General features: G+C 36.9%; 2 protein-coding genes across 2 annotated transcripts; both read right to left on the minus strand.

Moving 5' to 3' along the window:
- Nucleotides 1-356: 356 nt before the first annotated feature.
- On the minus strand, nt 357-9,707 carry faxca (failed axon connections homolog, metaxin like GST domain containing a). Its single transcript, XM_079816895.1, has 6 exons — nt 9,205-9,707; nt 7,903-8,038; nt 7,627-7,823; nt 6,599-6,816; nt 4,044-4,160; nt 357-3,948 (listed from the first exon to the last, which is right to left on the minus strand). The coding sequence occupies exons 1-6, from the start codon at nt 9,462-9,464 to the stop codon at nt 3,662-3,664; spliced, it is 1,215 nt and encodes a 404-aa protein (XP_079673021.1). The 5' UTR covers nt 9,465-9,707; the 3' UTR covers nt 357-3,661.
- Nucleotides 9,708-10,402: 695 nt separating this feature from the next.
- ccnc (cyclin C) lies at nt 10,403-20,178 on the minus strand. Its single transcript, XM_079817628.1, has 12 exons — nt 20,010-20,178; nt 19,389-19,495; nt 18,962-19,046; nt 18,771-18,840; nt 18,636-18,687; nt 16,432-16,487; nt 15,642-15,677; nt 15,466-15,557; nt 14,043-14,110; nt 13,830-13,909; nt 13,635-13,753; nt 10,403-11,771 (listed from the first exon to the last, which is right to left on the minus strand). The coding sequence occupies exons 1-12, from the start codon at nt 20,039-20,041 to the stop codon at nt 11,717-11,719; spliced, it is 852 nt and encodes a 283-aa protein (XP_079673754.1). The 5' UTR covers nt 20,042-20,178; the 3' UTR covers nt 10,403-11,716.
- Between the last annotated feature and the right edge of the window lie 1,271 nt (nt 20,179-21,449).

The following is a 21,449-nucleotide window of genomic DNA, read 5'->3' on the forward strand; positions in this document are numbered from 1 at the left end:
TACTATATGGTGGCACTTAAAAAACTTTGGATCAATCACTTGCTTAAGGCTGAATATCAACTTTAAAACTTAATTCATTTTAAAACTTTTGTGCTTTTCTAAACTCTTATGTTGGATTTTATTTCTGCCTTCGAACAAACCAATGCAAATTAGAGACACCTGTATCATGTAGCATCTATAATAATTTAGCTTTAATTTCACTGATAAGCACCCCCCATGTGTGCCACACTAGATTAATTAATGATTTGAATGGTTGTTTGTACATAAGGAAAGAAATAAGAGTTTAAAAACCTTCGAAATAATATGTATCAGTAAAGATTTTAAAGAATGGACTGTAATCAGAAAACAAACACAACCAGGAGCGTTTAATTTAATACAGCTATATTTCATGAAATATTTTGAGTATCTTTAACAATTTTGGTTCGTTATGTTACAGTGATCATTCATGTACACAACCCCTCCCTCCCCAATATGATCTAGCCCATAATAAATCCATAAATCCACCAGGGCCATGATATACACAACACAGACTCTGCAGTATGGCTCTAAAATCAGCACACACACCTGTGAGAAAACATATGAGAGATTTGAACTTTTACCTTTGCCTTTCCAACATAATTCCTTCTGTTTGTTGCCATATTTCCATCACATTTGGCATACGAGTAGAGTATTGAGTCTTGGGAGGTAAATAACAAGATTGTCATGAATGGATGATAAAATAAATGTCAACAAGGAAGCAAGTTTTTGAAGACTAGCTTGAAAAGTGAACATTGTCTGAAATCCATTCAATATAATCTAACATAAAACACAGCTCGCAGAGCAAATCTTTGCAACTAAAAATAGATATGCAAGAAAAAAATAAACTCATTAAAAGTCAACAATAAGTCATTTTTGATACGTTAAAAATATAAAATCAATCATAAGCGATAAATAAAAAAGTGGTCAAGTGGTTCAGGATAACTCACAAAATATATATAGGCTATATAATAATAAATGTTTGTTTATAGAAAAAGGCACAGTCTTAAATCAAGAAAAATATAAACAAACAAGTGAACAAACATCTTAAGAAAGAATATGATTATATTAATCAGACTGGCTGCCAATTATGCACTTTTTAAAAAATAAATAATGGCATGTAAACCCTTTTCAAACAGTAGGTCTACCCTTTTTCTAATAAAGCACCAGTTAATGAACCTGATGTGTGTAGCTATAAAAATGGTTTCTCACACATTTCCTAATAATTTTTGGCGAATTTGTAGCGTTTGAACAAACATCAGATCTACATTTGCATTTAAAAGGCGTAAAGATGTCGAGACACTTTTCTATTCTTTCTTAGAAGAGCTCAATATAGACAGCGTCTTAATGCAGGATTACGTTCAAGATATTAAAAGGGCATTTGTGGTAACAGGAAGGATGTGTGTATGGCACAGCAAGATACAGATTATATCTCACTACAGAACAGAGAAAAAAACATAAATCTCTCGTCTTGTGTCATTGGGTGTGCATCAGCCCCTGGGAGATCATTCCTGCGAGTGTGTGTAACGATGACTCAGTGACTCACTCATGCAGCAGATGAACGAACACACACACACACACACACACACACACACACACACACACACACACACACACACACACACACACACACACACACACACTGGCATCAGCTGTCTCCATCTGTATTGTGTTATGTTCCTCCCTTCTGTAACCGCTGCATATATTACCGGGGTATACTCTTCTATTCTATTCTTCTCCCGTGTTTTCTGTCATGTCAATGTAAGTCACGATTCAGTTCACATGGGGCGCTATTGCACAATCACAGATACCCATCCGAAGTGTTTGCTGATCGACAAACACAAATTATGTTTTTACCTACATATTCAGAACAGCTGCATACACATATATGACAGTCGCATGATACACATTAATACGGTTATGCTGCGTAACAAACTTCCGTATTCTGCAAAACAGGTTGCATCGCTTCCGGTGTGCTGTTTTACTCAAGACGCCTTCAAAAGAGCGTCCATCACCTATGCAGATTATTACCTACACATTTTTCCCCCTTCTAACATTCGGATATTAAAAATTAATAAAACGTCAACAATAAAAACAACTTGCCAGGTTAGCCAATTACCTTAAAAGTCCATAGATAACGCCGTCAGTTCATGCTGGGTTTTGTTTACACTTTCTCTGATAAGCGGATCCAATGAGACCTATTTTCCTGTTTGTTTATATGATAAACCTTAAAAAATAAGATTCAAAATCTGCATTTTGTAACTGAACACAGACTGCAAACCCTAAAGAAATACATTTTATCCATTTTATATTTATATTCACCACATTTGTTCCTATAGGTTATGAATAATTCTCCCCAAAAAAACTGAAGTTTTGTGTCATGTGTAAAGTTAAAGTCGACATAATACAGAAGTTGTACTTTTAATCGTCTTTTCTTCCCTATTGTGATGTATATCTGAAGAATATATAGAAAAATGTAAGGCGGGATTTGTCCATGGAGAATTGATTGAATGGTTGTGGTTTTCTATTGGTCAATCTCATGTAAGTGACAGGTTGCCCCGCCCTCACGCCAGTAAACACGTCATCAGGGAAGAGAAGACATGTGGCTGCAAGAGGAGGGGAAGTTATTTTGATTAAAGATTATGAGGGCCCATGAATAAAAAAAAGTAGGCCTAATTATGTGGTCAGGATAAACACTGCATTCCATAAAAATAATTGTTAGTTTTGATTTCGTGGTGACTTTAAATATGCACAAACACAAATGATATGTGAGAGCTGCAGTGGTGGGGAAGATTTAATCTGATCCTCACATAGAGCTACACTATACCTTCAGAAGACTTGAAATAAAGCGCACAGAGAGCGCTTTTATTGTACTTTTAGGGGTTTTTTTTTGGATCTTGGCAGTGACCCTGGTCACTATATATTTTTATTACATGAAAAAACACAAACTTTTTTTCAAATGTCTATGTTATACGGTTAATTTGATCATTTTCCTTTTTTTGGGTGAATTGTTCATGATCGCTGCGATGGTTTGAGAACATAAAAAAACATTAGCTGATTTCTGATCACACATCACAATAATCTGGACGTGAATTTTAGATGGACTATGAAATATTGTGCTGCCTAAATTAGTCGAGGTGTTTCACGTAATACGTATCTACACATTTCAATCATCGCCTAAAATCCTTCTTTCTGTCTGGCTACCAGTATAATAATAAATCCCAGGATGTAAGAAATGCCGTTTAGCTACAAACACACACATGGTAAGTGGGAGGTGGTCACATGGGATGATGTCATTCTGATGAGTCCGAGCACTGTGATGTCACACTGCGGGAGGAGTGATTCAGCTGAAGCGTCATTCACTCCTTTTTATTTTCACTCCATCCATTTTTATAATTCTGTTTGATGTTCTTTCTTCCTGTTGGTCTGGATTCTCTCTGGCCTGGCCTGGCCTTTTTCCTTTCCTCGTTTAATAAAATCCTCTCTTTTGTCAAATAAAAATGGTCAGAATCTGCTTTATTGCCATCCCTCGCTCAGAGTCGCCATGTCACCACGATAATTTGACCAGCCCATCCCCTGCTAAAGGGCTTGTGGGAGAACAAAGGGGCGGGGCCCGTGCAGATATATCATAAAAGGGGTGTGTTTATCACTTCAACTGCTCCATTTCCGAGCATTCTGTGTCCATGTCAGAATCAAACAGAGAGCGTCCGGTGATGTCGCTGTCCGGCGACGGTGTGTTGTGGTGCGACAGAGTGCTGTCCTGCTCCTGGAAGCTGTCACCGCGCGAGTAGAGACCCAAATCCGGAAGCTGGGAAGGAGAATCCGGCTCCTCGCTCAGTCCGTCGTAGTAAAGGTCGTCGACATCCACAAACCACTCTGGCCAGAATTTCCGACGGATTCGCTCACAGTACATGGCCAGGTTGATGAACTCACCTGTGCCAAAGGAACAGCTTCAGTCAGTTCATAACACATGAATGTTTATGTGATGGTATTCCCATACAAAAAAAAGCACAAGTTATTGAACTCACCTTTGATTAACTGTTCCGGACGCGTTCCAGGGAGAGACCACATGGCCTGAGCAAGATGACCAAATACAGCAGCATCTACTGTGGAAAGCTTCGGGCCCATTAGATACTTTTTATTGCCTGTGCAAGAAATTATTATTAATTTGAATAATAAACGCTTTTCCGTTTTTATTAGTACATTTTGTTGTCATGTAAACATACCCTTAATGTGTTTTCTAGTTGGTTGATATGATATTCTGGTCTCTATATATGGCTCAGGCCATTTTTTGTCCATTTAGTATAAAAATAATAATAGCTCAACAAGCCATTCTTGTCTATACCACACATTTTGAGCAATAGTAAATCACCCCTAATGAACAAAGCTTGACATTTCCACTCTTAACGGAACACACCGACTTTTTGGAATTTTAGCTTATTCCTCGTATCCCCCAGAGTTAGATAAGTCCATACATACCATTCTCATCTCCGTGTGTGCCATAACTCTGACGCACCCGCCGCTAGCCTAGCTTAGCACAAAGACTGGAGGTAAATGGCTCCAGCTAGCCTACTGCTCAATAAGTGACAAAATAACGCCAACATTTTCCTATTTACATGTTGTGATGTGTATAGTTACATCGTGTACTAAGACCGACGGAAAATGAAAAGTTGTTACATGTAAATAGGAAAATGTTGGCGTTATTTTGTCACTTATTGAGCAGTAGGCTAGCTGGAGCCGTTTACCTCCAGTCTTTGTGCTAAGCTAGGCTAGCGGTGGGTGCGTCAGACAGAGTTATGGCACGCACGGAGATGAGAATGGTATGTATGGACTTATCTAACTCAGGGGGATATGGTGAATAAGCTAAAGTCACAAAAAGTCGACGTGTTCCTTTAAAGGGATAGTTCACCCAAAAATTTAAATTAGCCCATAATTTACTCACTCTCAAGTCATCCTAGGTGTATATGACATTCTTCTTTCAGACGAATACAATCTGAGTTATATTACAAAAGTCCAGGCTAATCCAAGCATTAGAATTTGATTCATAGTTGCTCTGTTTTTAAAGTCCATAAAAAGTGCATCTGTCCGTCAAATAACTGCTCCACGTGGCTCTGGGGTGTTAATAAAGGCCTTCTGAAGCGAATCGACGCGTTTGTGTAAGAAAAATATTCATATTTAAAACTTTATAAAGTAAACTTTCGGCCCACCGCCTTCTGTGGAAAAGTGTTGAATGTTGAAAGTGAAACTCAAGATGCGTACGTGACGTCATGATGAGCGGACCTGGTCGCGTTAGTCGTTCGATCGGCAGGGGAACTTTCAACAATTTTTCCATAAATTGAACAGGGAAGGCGGTCGGCCGAAAGTTTACTTGATAAAGTTTTAAATATGGATATTTTTCTTAAACAAACGCATCAATTCGCTTCAGAAGGCCTTTATTTATCTGAAAGAAGAATGTCATATACACCTAGGATGACTTGAGGGTGAGTAAATTATGGGCTAATTTTCATTTTTGGGCGAACTATCCCTTTAAATATATAAAATATGCTCATATAAAACGTCATTATTCACCGGTAGTAAAAGTATGATCTGGTTTAAGGATTATGCACTTCAAAAAAACTGTTTTACTTACTTTTGTCTTGTTTTCATAAAAATATCGGAAGCACTTTACAAAGAGGTCTCATTTGTTAACATTAGGTAATGTATTAACTAACATGAACTAACAATGAGCAGTACATTGGTTACAGTTTTTATTCATCTTTGTTAATAAAAATCCAGCTGTTTGTTGTTTGTTCATGTTATTTCAGAGTGCATTACCTAATGTGAACAGATCCAACTTTTGATTTTAATAATGTATTAGTAAAGGAAGTAATCAATATTAATAAAGATGAATAAATGCTGTAGAAGTATTGTTCATGTTAACTAATGAAACCTTATTGTAAAGTGTTACCCAAATATCTATAAATTCTTACATCAAGACATTTCTTTTAGAAGGAAATGTCTGCATTAAGTCTTGTCTTTCTGAACAAATGATCAAAATTAAGTGAGTATGTTTGAAGCAAGATATAAAATATGTCAATGTGGTAAGAAAAATAATCTTGCTTTCACTTTGAATTACCCCACAAATCATTCTCAAGTTAATGTGTGTATTGATTTGGCGGTGTTTATGTTTGTACTGGAGAAGAATCAGCAGCATGAAAGCACGACTGAGCACTAGAGGGCAGCACAGATCCATTGCTGCATTATTTTGTAACATGTTTCAAGAGCTCTGAACTCTCCAGACTGATCTAGAACAGGGATGGGCAAACTCGATCCTGGAGGGCCAATGTCCTACAGAGATTTGCTCCAATCCTAATCATCAAACATCTAAAAAAGCTAATCAATGTGTTCAGGATTACTAAAAAGCAGGGTAGGAGCTCAACTCTGTAGGACAGTGGCCCTTCCAGCAGTTTGCCCATTTTTGATCTAAAATGATCTAGACTAAATAGCTAAAAATGATTTGGACTCAATCGCTAAGAATGATCTAAATCGCCATAAATCCTTTCAATAAAGCTCACAAAGCGTGCCTCAGACTTTGAAAACATACCAAGGAGTGTGGCAAGGGTGCGCATGTCTTTCTCCATCAGAGCGTAAACGTCCTCTTTGGAGAAGCGTCCGATCCCATGCCCGTACATCTCTCTCTTCACGATGCCACCGTTCACCTGACTCAAGATCCACCTGAGCAGGTCACTGAGCGGCCCGTTTGTGGCTAACATCTTCTGCGTCTCCTCCACATTGTCCACCCACTGACAGTACGCTATCGTCCTAAAGCAAAACACACATCTTGATTATCAACACAGTTTAGTTGCTCAGTAACCGAAATCTTTCTTAACCCTAAAAGCTCACTGTATCGTATTTGATAGATGCATTTCTAAGGCCTCTAAATTATCATAATAGTTTTTGCTTTTTTAGCAAGTAAAATGCCTTTTAGTGTAATTGTAAATATAATTGCCCCCTTCATATAATGGAGTATTTTTGCTGTGAAATCATAAGCAACTTGTGCAACTGGTTTGAAGCAACTTAACTTGATTATCCATATTTTAAAAAAGAAAGAAAAAAAAAATCATGTTAAAATGTCAGAATCAAATGGCTTTTGATGAATGTTTATTTGCATATCTCTCAATCATCATTGTATTGGATTGCATTATATGTTTTGACAGCACAATGAAAACAACATTGATTTGATCATAAAACTAAGCTCTTTATGTAAGTAGTCTACTAAAATGTTATATCGATCTCACAGATTTATATTACACGTTTTTTGCCATATTTTTGTGTCATATAAACTGAAGTCCTCAAATATGAGGTCCATATTCTCACTATATCATACTATCTGAGCCTGTTATATCAAACATTATATATATATATATATATATATATATATATATATATATATATATATATATATATATATATATATATATATTATTTCATATGTCAGGCTTTACAGTGTTAAATAGCCATGTTCAAGTGGGAATCCACCTATAGTATGAAATGTATCTGACCAGAATATAATGAAGAATTGGTTGTTTAAATACCAAACCACGCCGTGGAGGAAAACCAGCTCAGTCTCACCAGTAGAAGTGTTCCTCCACCATTTTGGTGATGGCACGTGAGATGGCTTTCTCCTGAGGACTCAGGCTGGAGTTGAGGTTCACGCCGAGCTTCTCCTCCAGGAAGTCGATGATGAACTCAGTCCCGCACACCTGCTCCTTATTATACGCGATCCAAGGCATCTTCCCTTGAGGAGACAGCTTCCCATCGAAATAGTTCTGAGGAGAAAACAGCTTGAAAATCACCAAAACGTCCATCTCTTTTCAGAACATAATCTCGAACTTCATATTTCGATACCTGGTAGGGAAGATCCGCCATGCGCAGGTAGGTTTCTATCTTCAGGCAGAAGGGGGACAGGCTAGGGACTCCAGTTTTGGGCCGGGCAAACTGATGCAGAATGAGGGCGTCTTTAGAGTCCAACTCCTGCTCCTTCCTACACGGCAGCAAATATATGTACTTAATTCACTGTAACCAATGCAGTTTCTCACACACACACACACACACACACACAAATCATAATTTCTTCTCTTCCCTAGCTGGTTTCCTAATCTAGTTGTCTAATAAACCTGGCGCTGTGTACTACAACTGTTGGCCCTTTGTTGAATGCTCTGTTCTTCTTTTGCAAGTCGCTTTGGATAAAAGATCACAGTTCACACATATACTAAAACTGTTTATGTTCTCAAAACTGGTTCATCAAATCCACAAATGATCAATTTTGTTTCAAAATGCGACCGAAACATCAAGTTCCGAGTTCATTCTTCAGTGTTTTCTATCTGCTAGATTTAGTCGCTGTCCACTTTGCTAGTGCTGAAATCCATGGAAGCATCATAGTCATTAGCTTTCTTCAGTTTTGTTCTTATACGTATGAACTTAAAAACAATTAATCATACTTTATTATATTTGTGTAATGCATGCCTGAATCAATAGCTCGTGTGAATCGAATAGCATGTAACCTGAGAGGTTTAGCTGAGGTTTCTGCAAAGGTCAGAGATGAAGCAAAAGCACAGAATTAAACCCAATCCATAATGACCGGTCACTATTTACACGGTCTCACAAGGGGTCAATAAAGGTCATTCTGTCACATCACAACAACACCGGTAGACATCATCCTCTAGGCCTGCAACCGTGCCCTTGAAAGAGCACACATCAACATGTCAACATTCATGATTTAGACACGGAAATAAATAGCATCCCGTTCTTGCATCCTGCCCAAAAAATGCATTGAGTTAACAGGTATTCATTCGTCCTTCCTCAGAGGAGGATCATGAATGGACTGCACTGTGTTGACTTGTCCAGGATATTAATTTAGTTACTATTTTCTTTCTTAAAGACCCTCTTCATGCCCCTCTCACTCCATCTAAGGGCCATAACAAGACATAGCTGATATATAATAACATGAATAAAACATATTTCACAATTCCAAGATGATAGATAGATAGATAGATAGATAGATAGATAGATAGATAGATAGATAGATAGATAGATAGATAGATAGATAGATAGATAGATAGATAGATAGATAGATAGATAGATAGATAGATAGATAGATAGATAGATAGATAGATAGATAGATAGATAGATAGATAGATAGATAGATACCTAATGACAAGCAGTTCGTGTAGCAAATATGCAGCGGCGGCGAGCAGCGCGCCCCCGGTGATGTAGAGCGTTTTCCTCAACAAGGAGTCGGATCCTAACGCAGACATGATCCCTCCGTACTCCTGCAGAGGGTAGGCGATGATGTACCCATACAACGAAAAATGCTCCTCGGAGCCGCACAAACCGAGCGAGAAGCTCTTGTTCCGGCCCAGTTCAAGCGCGCAGGAGCGGCTCCAGGCGAACCCGACGCGCCAGTACATCCTCTCTCTCCTCTATCCGCCCTTCGGCCCGGTGTGGGTTTGACAGGGGAGGCTTCATCAGTGCCGCAGGGTGGAGGTGGTGAAGATGATGCCGTCAGAGGGTCTTAGGACGAGCGGGTGAGGAGCAGCAGCGGGCATGTCGGCTCCTGGTGCTGTCTGTCCGTCCCCGCGAAGGGGTCGACATCAGTCCGCAGCCGCTCGGCTCGCCGCCGCTGTTTACCGCACAGCTGAGCGCGTTGCGTCACCAGGGGCGGGGCTGCTGATGCTGCTAGGGGGCGCGCAGATTCTCGAATTCTCCACTCTCATTGGTCAGATCCGCTGATGTAATTACAGTTTGATAACAAACATTTCATAACAGCTCATAACATGAAAGCATATGTCAGTAATGCTTAAATTCCTTTCCTACAAGAGATAGTGGGTTAGCTTTGCAACTAACCCCACAGATTAGAAGAAATCAATATATGTTCTATTTATATCGTCTAGAAACACATATAAATGTCTTATGTAAAGTAAATGCATGCAGTGGCGCCAAAATACCCAATGTCATAGCACTATAACAAATTAACAGGCCAAAAGAATTTAAATTAAAAGAAAAATTACACTAACCTCAGTTTTAAATATGCATATTTATATACAATTTTATATTTTTAAAACTGAGGTCATCTTTCAGCCACATACACACACACATACATAGTGTACATATATATACTACTCATTGTATAACTAATATGTTATATAAGTTATATAATGATTAGTTATTAGTTTATAATGATTATATATAATGTTTAGTTATATAATGATAAAATGATAAAACAAAACATACATTCAAAATTAAGAGAGAGTATTTAGTAGGACAACTGAAGTGACTTAATACATTCACTGTTTATATAAATCTAGTTCTCTGAACCTAAAAAACAACAAAAAATCTGATTTTTTTTAACAGCAGCTTTATTCAATAAGGCTTCTGAGCTCTGTTATAGACAAACATAGAAACAAAATAAAAATGAGATAACACTCCAAGCCCTCTCACATCTTCAAATATATTTACAGGCAAATAATACATACATAGTGCCTCATTTATGCTCAATAAAGACGTGGCAACACTCCTGAAGCACTGTTAAACATAGGAAGCAAAAAAACAAATGCCATTCAGAACACAGCAAAACGTTTACTTATTGTGTATGTGATGCTGATGATGGGAACCACACCCAAGACGGAGATCTTCACTGCCTCCATTAATCAATCAATACATTTCTGTCCAAAACCCTCAAGATATTGGCTTGTCCTCCATTAATCGTGATGAACACTGCAGCTACAGACATCAATTCAAAACAACAAAATGAAAGCAAAAGAAACAGCATTGGGGTAATGGCAAGTACACGTAGCATAATTATACAGTAAATTTATAATAAAACAAAAGTACATTTTAAAAGTCAAGGGCTATATGAGGAAAGCATATTTACAAATGCATTTTGGGAGCATATTGTGATCAACCCAACTATCTGTGTCACTTGTGCATTCTAACTCTCATCCGCACGCATGTCAAAGAAAACGCATCCAATCAGGATTTGATTACACAGTACAAGGGTTCAAAAAGATCGCCGTCACATAGCCCTGTGGCCAATCAGTTTACAGACAGCCACTTTGTAGAGAGGACTGATCCGTTTCCCTGAGGAATACAAACTGTGATATGGTCAACGAGAGGCACGCATACAAATACATTTGCAATTAAACGCACACACACTCTCGCTCTCTCTCTCTCTTCGTCGCTCTCAGACACAGAAAATGATCAAGTTTTCTTTATTCCCAAAGAGCATCCGTTGAAAGAAAGCTTCATGGGACTTTTCAAGGAAGTCAGGACTATCGACTTACAAAATCTGGGAATCATCATCTCTCTTAAATCAAAGGTTGTGGTGCGTTTGTGTCCGTAGCATTCAACACTACAGCCTTAAGCTTGGCAACAAACTCTAAATCAACGCAGATTTCCTATAGGTGAGCAGTCTGCTTCTCTCCTGCTAGTAGAATGACACGGGTTGCTCTGATTGGTGGAAGGAAGGAGGTGGCATCATTCTATCTGCTCTGATTGGTGGACGAACCCAGAGAAGAGGAAAGAGAGGATGTGTGTGCCAGGAAACTGTATCCCCACGGTCATAAAACGATGTGCTTGTGAAAAGCAGCATTCAAATGTGCCAAAATGTGCTGTGTTTGCCTCTCCGAATCGCTCTGCCTCAGGTCCTTCACCAGGTGGTGCTCTAGGACTGACTGTAGGAGCTGTTTTGACTCCCGTTAGAGCTCTGGTCAGTCTCGCTGTATTAAGAAGAGCAAGAAAATGCAAGTGCAAGAGTGAGATGCGATAAAACAGGCTTAATAAAGGGCTTTTCCAGTCATTTTCAGTAATTTAAATAAATCTGTAAAATAATCAAATCAAAATAATATTAATAATAAGTTTAACAATAATAATGAATGCTTATAATAATAATAATAATAATAAGATAATACAATTATTAAAATAAAATATAGATATTTTTAATACATTTTTAAAAACAGTTATTTAGAAATGTTTCCTGGGCAACTAACCGAATTAAAATAAGTTTAAAGTACTAAAACAATAAATAAAAATGAAAGCTATACAGAAATATAATAATAATAACAACAAATAAATAAAAGCACATTTCATAAACAAACTAAAATTCAAAATATTAATTTATAATTTATTAAGTATATAAAGAATATTAATATAAAAACAGTCTTTATAACCATGGGTTAAACAAACAGTTAAACAAACTGTCAAAATCTTAAAGCACGCTTAACTTTAAAAATGGGAATTTAACTTTTAAGTGTTAAAATATTATACTATAATGATCTAGAACACATTTTCAAGAATTTAAAAGGTGCAGTAAGTGGATTCTGAGAAACAGTGTTGATATTTTTTTTTTCTCTTTTGTAATGTCTCGGAGCTATCTCTCTTTCTACAGTCTTTCTTCCAATCTCACTCTTGCTCACTCGCTCTCTCTCCTCCATCATGAGTGTATCCACCCCCTACTGCTGATTTGCTACAAGTGTGTACTGTGGCATTCGGTCCAATCCACTTTCAACAGTGTTTCACGAGTTCACACTTACATATTATTTATAGAGAGTAAATTTAAATGCGTATTTGGCGTGCTGTCCAGGGGGAGTAGCCTGACAAGCCAGACCCACATCAAGATGTTGGGCCTGGAAACTCACCATTGACAGGGCTCAATCCGAGGGGCGGGATAAACGGTTGTCTTTCAAATTCCCTCTGCACGCAATTGGATAGCGCTACAACCAACCAGAGAGCAACGTGAAGTGGAGCTAGTTGATGGATTAAACTTTCGCCGTATCCGGGCGGCAAAACTCCAAACACATCTTCCTTTCTTAAGAATGACTTCAGTGCCGTTCTTTGTTCTTTTCTCAAAGAAAAGCTTAACTCAAAGTCTTCCAGAGCCGCGGCCAAAGCTGATTCAAAAGACCGCCGTTCGCCAGCTTCTTTGTTTACGAGTAGCACGCGGAACCGCCGCAACTCTGCCGTGACGTGCCGTCATTATGTTAAGCCCGCCCACCGACTCTATACACGATGTGATTGGCCTAACCAGAGTTTGGTTTTTCCAGCTCGCAGGTCTACCGAGAGTTGCTAGACTACACTCGTGGCAAATTAGATTTGCTGCTGCTAGGGTCCGTCTAGATTTCTAGGCTACAGGGGGAGGGCTTTGGGTTCGGGCCAAATTCCGAGCTCAGAGTACCCCCTGTGTATGTAAGTGGTTAGAACTAAAAGGGGTGGTGGAGGGATGCTGATAACTGTCAATAAATGGAGGTAGGACTGCTGCATATATATACCTCTGTTGTTGATTAGCTGAGAGCTCTCCCCTTGTGTCAATTATCTGAACATGCTTCTCCCGAACCTTGTTAATAAAACTTCAATTATCAGAAATCGCTTACTGCACCTTTAAGAGTTGCAAAGAACTTATGGATATCTAGCGAATTAGCTAATTTCAAATGAAGAGTAAAGAAATTAGCCTCTTTTAACTTTTTCTTTTTGCAGTGGGGAAATAAATAATAAACACCCATGCTATTTCCATATAAATACAAATACAGTTGTGTGATTTTGATAACTGAGGTGTAAAGCGATTCATTCACTGAAGTCTGTTGTACCTGTTAGGAGGGGGTTTGGGTTTGGGCACCTTGTTGAGCACAGCGGCCATTTCCTTTCTATCATCAAAGTTCTTCCACTGGTCATAGAGTTTCAGTATCACCCTGATGATCTCCAGGATCTGTTGCAGAAAAGCTCCAATGTCAATGTACACTCACAGGGGGATAACGTCCACTGCAAGACAGCACTGCACTTACCTTCTCCATGTCAACAGACAGCTCTGCAAACCACTGCCTGGCATCTTTCTGCTGTACCACACATGCCACATGCAGGCATGCTGGAGAAGGAAGGAGACAGTATCTGTCAGTCCGTCCACCATTATGTGACATAATGTGCTATGCAGCTATTCAGATCAAAAACTTTTGCAAGCATAAGACCTGTCGGACTGAGTGTAGAAAGTTTGTTCTTACCAAGTGCAATCATAAATGGAGGATAAAGCAGACACAGGTCCGTCCTGTATGTGTCATTCACTATCCTCCTACACACACAGAGACAGAACATTCACATCAGACATTCATGTTCATGTTTTCAGCTCATTTTGCAACACGGAAGTATATTTTCTGTGAATACGCAAGACTTCTGATTCTTTAGTGGCTATAGGTAAATAACTAGAAGACCAACAAACTGTATATCCATATAAAGAAGCATAACGGGCTGTTTTTGTGCTGCTTAAAGGGATAGTTCACCCAAAAAATAAAACTTCTGTCATCATTTACTCACCCTCAAGTTGTTCCAAAGCTGTATGAGTAGCTCCAAGCAGATAGAACAACCATTGACCAACATAGCAGAGAAAAAAAATACTATGGTAGTCAATGGTTGCTCTTTGTGCTTGGTTACAAACATTCTTCATAATATCTTCTTTTGTGTTCAGCAGAACAAAGAAACTCATTCAGGTTTGGAACAACTTGAGGGTGAGTAAATGATGACAGAATTTTCATTTTTGGGTGAACTATCCCTTTAAATAACTTGAAGCGGATGATACATTCTACAAACGGTTGCACCCGCTCTTATGTTAAAGTCACCATGATTTTTTTTACTGGAATATTGCAGTATGTATTATAAATTGTTTATCTGTACACATTGTTTTTTTAATTAGTGTGCCATGTCTTGACTGTTCGAGAATCCGTTTCACACGGATTTACGTCACAATAGGGAAGAAAAGCCTATTGCAAATACATTTCATGACTTAAAAAACAAAGAACTTTTTGGAGATGTACAGATTTGAATCTCGTACAGCCAATCTGATCAGGGTCGGCAATCTTTGGCATGTGGGTTAATCGCTAATACATGAGCAAAAGCAAGAGAGGCGTTTTAAGTTAGAAGACATAAATAAATAATATTAAAGTGTGAGAATTAATCTGCACAAGTCAATGAAAGCGCACAGCTCTGACAAAGCATTAGCATCACGAGCCGCTGAAAACTTGACGCAGATGTATCACACAAGTCCGTTTGACTGACAGCGTACAGTTTTTCTGCGGTATAGCACTTATTGCACTTAGCTTTGAGAAAAAAAATTCTATAAATTTCATTATATTATATATATCGATATTCAACTAAGTATATAAAGATCCTATTAAACACAATGACGGTGATGTGCAAACTCTTATTTATTCAAAGTCTAACTGAAAAAGTATGGAAAATTGCTTTAGTAGCATTTAAGGTTCTGCACCATTTCGATGTTACTAATCAAATAAAGCAAGTTTGTGATTGATCAAGTAATGTTTGATGGTATGGCACCGCCATTTAGACGGCTCTATATCGACAAATAAAGAAAAGTGAACTGTGGTTAGTTTATTTCGTCGTGCCATCTGAAGCCACACACACACTCCTCACCAAGCCAGCGGCAGAAGCATGTCCTCCTGACCCATGTCCTGCACATACTGCAGTAATGGCCTGTAAGGGTGGTACACGATCAGACAGCAGTCCTAAAATAAAACAAATCAAACATCCATGAACACACGCTGTGAACAACCACCTAAACATCCTACTGAAGAAGAATCAACACCAACCATGAGCTCCAGTAAGTAGAATTCACACTCCAAGATCTAGAGAAACAAAGAGAGGCATGAGTTCACTGTGAAATCGTAGCACTAGCACGTTATGTGGACTAATTATGATCTTTCCCATTTACGATGATCCATAAACGTTCCTCCAGCACTCCAGACAGGCGAGATGTTTCCCTTACAACACTTGACTGGTGGCACGCTAAACAAATAACACTTACCACCAACCCGAGACATGAGCTGCCAAAATCATTTATCACAATAATGAGACTTTCCTACGAAGGTGTCGGGAGGGTGAGGAATGTCACTCCTGATTGGGTGTCAGAAACTTGGTGACACTGAATGCAGAATCATCACCATACACACAATCTCAGACTCATGGCCAGAGTATGAACATATGAATCAGACAGTTACAAGAAGTTATTATCTAGATATCTAGTGATGCTGTCAGATTTCCAAAATCTTGTTCTGGAGCAAAGTATTTCTGGTAACACTTTGTGTTACACATTCTACATATAAATTATGCATAATTGCATTAAACTAACCCTAAACCAAACCCCATAGTAAGTACATGAAGTTAATTAATCTTACTCAGTACCTGAATGTATAATTGCACTAACAAGGGGACCTTAAAATAAAGCGTAATCGTATTTCTTTCAGCAGAAACTATTTTCAGTAAGAGACAAACAACCTGGACTGCAATATCAAGGCCATCTGGTACAACTCGCACTCGCTCAGATGCCAGAGCAGTGTCACATGAGTTTTCTAGTGTAGAAAGCACAGAAGTTTGACTCACGTGGTTCATTCTGAAGGGAAACTCCTTTGGAAAGGCATAAGAGAACCTTGTTTTCACTGTTATAAAAAGAGAATAAAAAAAAAAAGAATATCACTGAAAACACATTCTATTATATCCGTATGAAATTATTACATGAGTAAAGACCCACAACACAAATATAACTAATAGACCCTTTTCACATTTCCGGGTTTCTCAGAGCGGAAGTCGTCATAGTTGGGTTAAATATTATAGCTGTGAATGAGAGAATATATTAAATATTTTTTTGTGTGCCCATTTGCTCAAATAACAAAAGAAAAACGCCACAATAACGATTTCACAACTTTCAAAAAGAGGGAAAAAATAGAGAGAGATTGATAACGGCAGTCAAAAGAGAGAAATATTTAATAATTTTTAACATCACTCCCATTCGGTGGTTAAAGGGTTAGTTCACCCAAAAATGAAAATTAGCCCATGATTTAGTCATCCAAGGTGTATATGACATCCTCCTTTCACACAAACACAATCTGAGTTATATTACAAAAGTCCAGGCTAATCCAAGCATTAGAATTTGATTCATAGTTGCTCTCTTGAAGTCCATAAAAAGTGCATCTGCCCATCATATAACTGCTCATCGTGGCTCTGGGGTGTTAATAAAGGCCTTCTGAAGCGAATCGACACGTTTGTGTAAGAAAAATATCCATATTAAAAACTTTATCAACTAAACTTTCAACCGACTGCCTTCAGTAGAAAAGTGTTGAATGTTGAAAGTGAAACTCAAGATGAGTACGTGACGTCATGATGAGCGGACCTGGTCGTGTTAGTTTTTCGATCGGCAGGGGAACTTTCAACACTTTTTCCATAAATTGGACAGGGAAGGCAGTCGGTCGAAAGTTTACTTGATAAAGTTTTAAATATGGATATTTTTCTTACACAAATGCGTCGATTCGCTTCAGAAGGCCTTTATTAACACCCCAGAGCCACGTGGAGCAGTTATATGACGGACAGATGCACTTTTTATGGACTTCAAAAACAGAGCAACTATAAATCCAATTCTAATGCTTGGATTAGCCTGGACTTTTGTAATATAACTCAGATTGTATTCGTCTGAAAGAAGAATGTCATATACACCTAGGATGACTTGAGGGGGAGTAAATGATGGGCTAATTTTCATTTTTGGGTGAATTATCCCTTTATGTCTGACGTTACGCGGCAGAGCTTCCGGGTCCAAACGCTCTCTCATACCACAAGAAAAACAACAAACGGTGCTAATATACACACAATGTGGTGTAATACAACAACAAAAATTATAATCACAACCTTTATCTCCATATCAAAATTCCAGGTGGCCAGAAAGTGATTCATCTTTTAGAAGTCGTTAAAATATTAATGTCTGTGACGCTGTGAGCACAGAGACTGTTGTGAAGACTGTAAGTATTTAAAATATTTAACTTTAACTAAAATGTTTGATGTTTAATATGAATAAATAGCGCTCATAAAGTGAAAAGAGTTGAGGCTTAGACCCAGAAACGGCGTTCCTTACGTCACGACTTAACAAGCGGATAGACACTGTATTAGAAACACCCTCATAGCAGCGGTAACTTGTTTTTTGTAATTTGATGCAAAAGTAATAAAATACAAAGTATTAGTGTTATAAATGTACATCAATTTCTTTTTTTAAAATGATAAAAATTTCCGATATTGATGACCGTTAAAACGCGCCATCACGGTCTGTGAAAAAGGTCTATATAACTATATTAGTATAACTATATTAGTGTCCACACCAGTGGACGATATTGTTCCATTTATTAAAAGCAGTTGTCATCTGCCACTTAAAATCCTCATGTTCTTTAAAGCAGGATGGCTTCTGATTGGCTGTCAATATTTTATCATTCATCAGCTGGAACAAAATCTTTATCAACTATATAATTTCTCTGTGCCGTTATCGTTATAGCTGTGATGCTATTCTTTAATATTTAGAACAATTTTTAGAACTATATCTTTACTGTTAGCATTATAGTTATCATCCTTGGTGGCAAGTCAGCACGCCAAAAATGAATGAATTTGGCGATTATGGCTAAAAACGAATTCATTAAATGCTGATTTACACTTTGTATTAATCTCTAAACATAAACAAACATATTTTTACAATTCAGCTTTAGAGAACTCAACTTCTAGCACTAATATCTGCTGCAGTTTGAGGAGTTTGTAAAATATGAATCACTTACACACAGACGTTGCTGCTGAAATAAGGCGAGTGTTCGAAACAACACCAAATTCCTGTCAAGCAAAAGAATTCCTGTTGATCAAAATTCAAATCTGATGCATATTTCAGCAGAAATTCCTATATTAAGAGCGTTTACCTCTACTTTAGAGGCCAGAAACACACATGTAGGGGCCATCAGCACAGGGTCTATGCTCTTCAGAGAATACCTGAAAAGACGACAAGAGTTTTCTTCAATCGATCAAAAATACAACGGCCATCATTCTAGATCATGATTAGCAATCTGTATGGAGGAAATTAAGGCAGTAACCATGGCAACGACCCACTCACCTGGCATAGAAGCGCTTAAAGTAGACAGTTGCTGTGGCGATGACCTGCTGCCTGAGTTTCAAGTGTTCTCCCAATGCTTGAATCACTGCCACAAGATGACAAATTAAACTATGTAAAGTTTTATTCAAGTAGACTTTGAATGAACGTTTCCTTACACACACACACACACACACACACACACACACACACACACACACACACACACACACACACACACACACACATATATATATATAGCTAAATAAAATGTACATTAATGCTCTGCTGTTGCCTTAAAGTCAGTTAAGTAAATAATACATTTCTGTATGTGCATTTATATGAATATCATATTGTATATACAGTCTATAAATCCAGTCACATTCAGAACAGGCCCATATTGACTTCATTTTGGTTAGACAGGAAGATGATATATAATTTATCTCCAAACCATTGGCAAAAAATATCTGTAGCTTCCAGTACTCTTCCTCTGTAAGGAACTTGAGATCTTTCTGTCTCTCCTTCATCAGATCCTGTTTGTCCAGAACCCACTGCAGACTGGTGAGAACAAGTACATTAAATACTTTCAATTTAGAAATCATAAATGAATATTAGCACACAAATCAACACTGCATATAGATTTAATACACACTTAATGTCAAAGAACAAATACATCAATCATATCCAAACTTCAAAAGGATCAAAACCTCCCAATACTACACTAATTCATTCATATCAAATAAAGGGATTAGAATAAACTCATGTCTAGAATAACACACATTTATCCAGATTATTCATAAATTAAATTCCTCTGTGGTTTCCTAGAACCACTAGCCAGTTGGCTAAAGCTAATAATCCACAGATTTATACTGTTAAAACCATAAAAGTCATTAAATCGAGTGTCTATTCTTTATCATGGCATTAACCGAGATTTGGTAAATAGTTGTCTTTAATCAGCCAAATCCATGAATTTTAATGTTTTTATTTCTCTTAGAGCTTCGCAGCACCAGCAAAACCTCTAGAAATACCTTTAATGTCCTCGATTTATGTCACAAAACACGTCTCTACTTACTAATGTGAACTCTGCCAGAAGTTCCCTGCCATCTTGAGGTATTTGAGGTAGATAATAACCCTAAATGTGATGTTAGATTGTGTTTAAATAAAACGATGCCTTGATTAGATCAGACGAGGAGCGCGACACAAAAAACACTCCGTAGAATTTCAATGTGCAAAAGAAAACTGTCCGGGAGGAAGCAAACTGACGCATCAGTTCCGGACAGATTCCTGCGCGCTTCTTGCTTTACTAATATAATATATATAATATAATAAATATAATGTAATGTAATGTAATATAAAATAATAAAATATAGGCTAACTGTTGTAAATAATACAATCTAACTTCATATGAAAATATGGCATCAGCTTAAAATAAAATAATATAATATAAATAATAATATAATAAATATATTCTAATGTAATATAAAATAATAAAATATAACTGTTGTAAATAATTCAATCTAACTTCATATCAAAATATGGCATCAGTTTTAAATAAAACAATATAATATAAATAATGATATAATATAATAAATATAATGTAATATAATATAATATAATGTAATGTAATGTAATATAAAATAATAAAATATAGGCTAACTGTTGTAAATAATACAATCTAACTTCATATGAAAATATGGCATCAGCTTAAAATAAAATAATATAATATAAATAATAATATAATAAATATATTCTAATGTAATATAAAATAATAAAATATAACTGTTGTAAATAATTCAATCTAACTTCATATCAAAATATGGCATCAGTTTTAAATAAAATAATATAATATAAATAATGATATAATATAATAAATATAATGTAATATAATATAATATAATATAATATAATATAATATAATATAATATAATATAATATAATATAATATAATAAATATAATGTAATGTAATGTAATGTAATACAATATAATATAATAAATATAATATAATTTAACTGTTGTAAATAATAGCTACAATCTAAGTTCAAATGAAAATATTGCATCAGCTTTAAATATAATAATATAATATAATATAATATACATAATTATTGTGAATTATATAATTTTACTGCATTATTGATATAAATATTTAAATGTAACAAATAATATATTGTCATTTTGACAGATAGATGCTATAATCATTATAATGTAATTTATGCATTTGTTTGTTTGTTTGTTTGTTTGTTTCCAGACCATAATAGTCCAGTGACTCCATAACGACAATTTATGATAGCCTAATTCAGCATACAGTATTTTCAATCTTAAGTTTTTAGACAGTTTTAATACAGAAAATGTCATTAATAAGGGACTCGTGCTTGCCAACTTCATTAGGAAAGCTCACTCTTCTATTTTTACCGCGGTAAAACCCTTCGCGGTGGCCCGTCAGATAGTTCAGAGAAGGGTTCGACTCTGTGTCAGACTAAGGTTCGACATTCCTCGTCCGGACAGCAGGTATAA

This window comes from Gobio gobio, assembly GCF_949357685.1.
Source record: "Gobio gobio genome assembly, chromosome: 5".
NCBI classification, from domain to species: Eukaryota; Metazoa; Chordata; class Actinopteri; order Cypriniformes; family Gobionidae; genus Gobio; species Gobio gobio.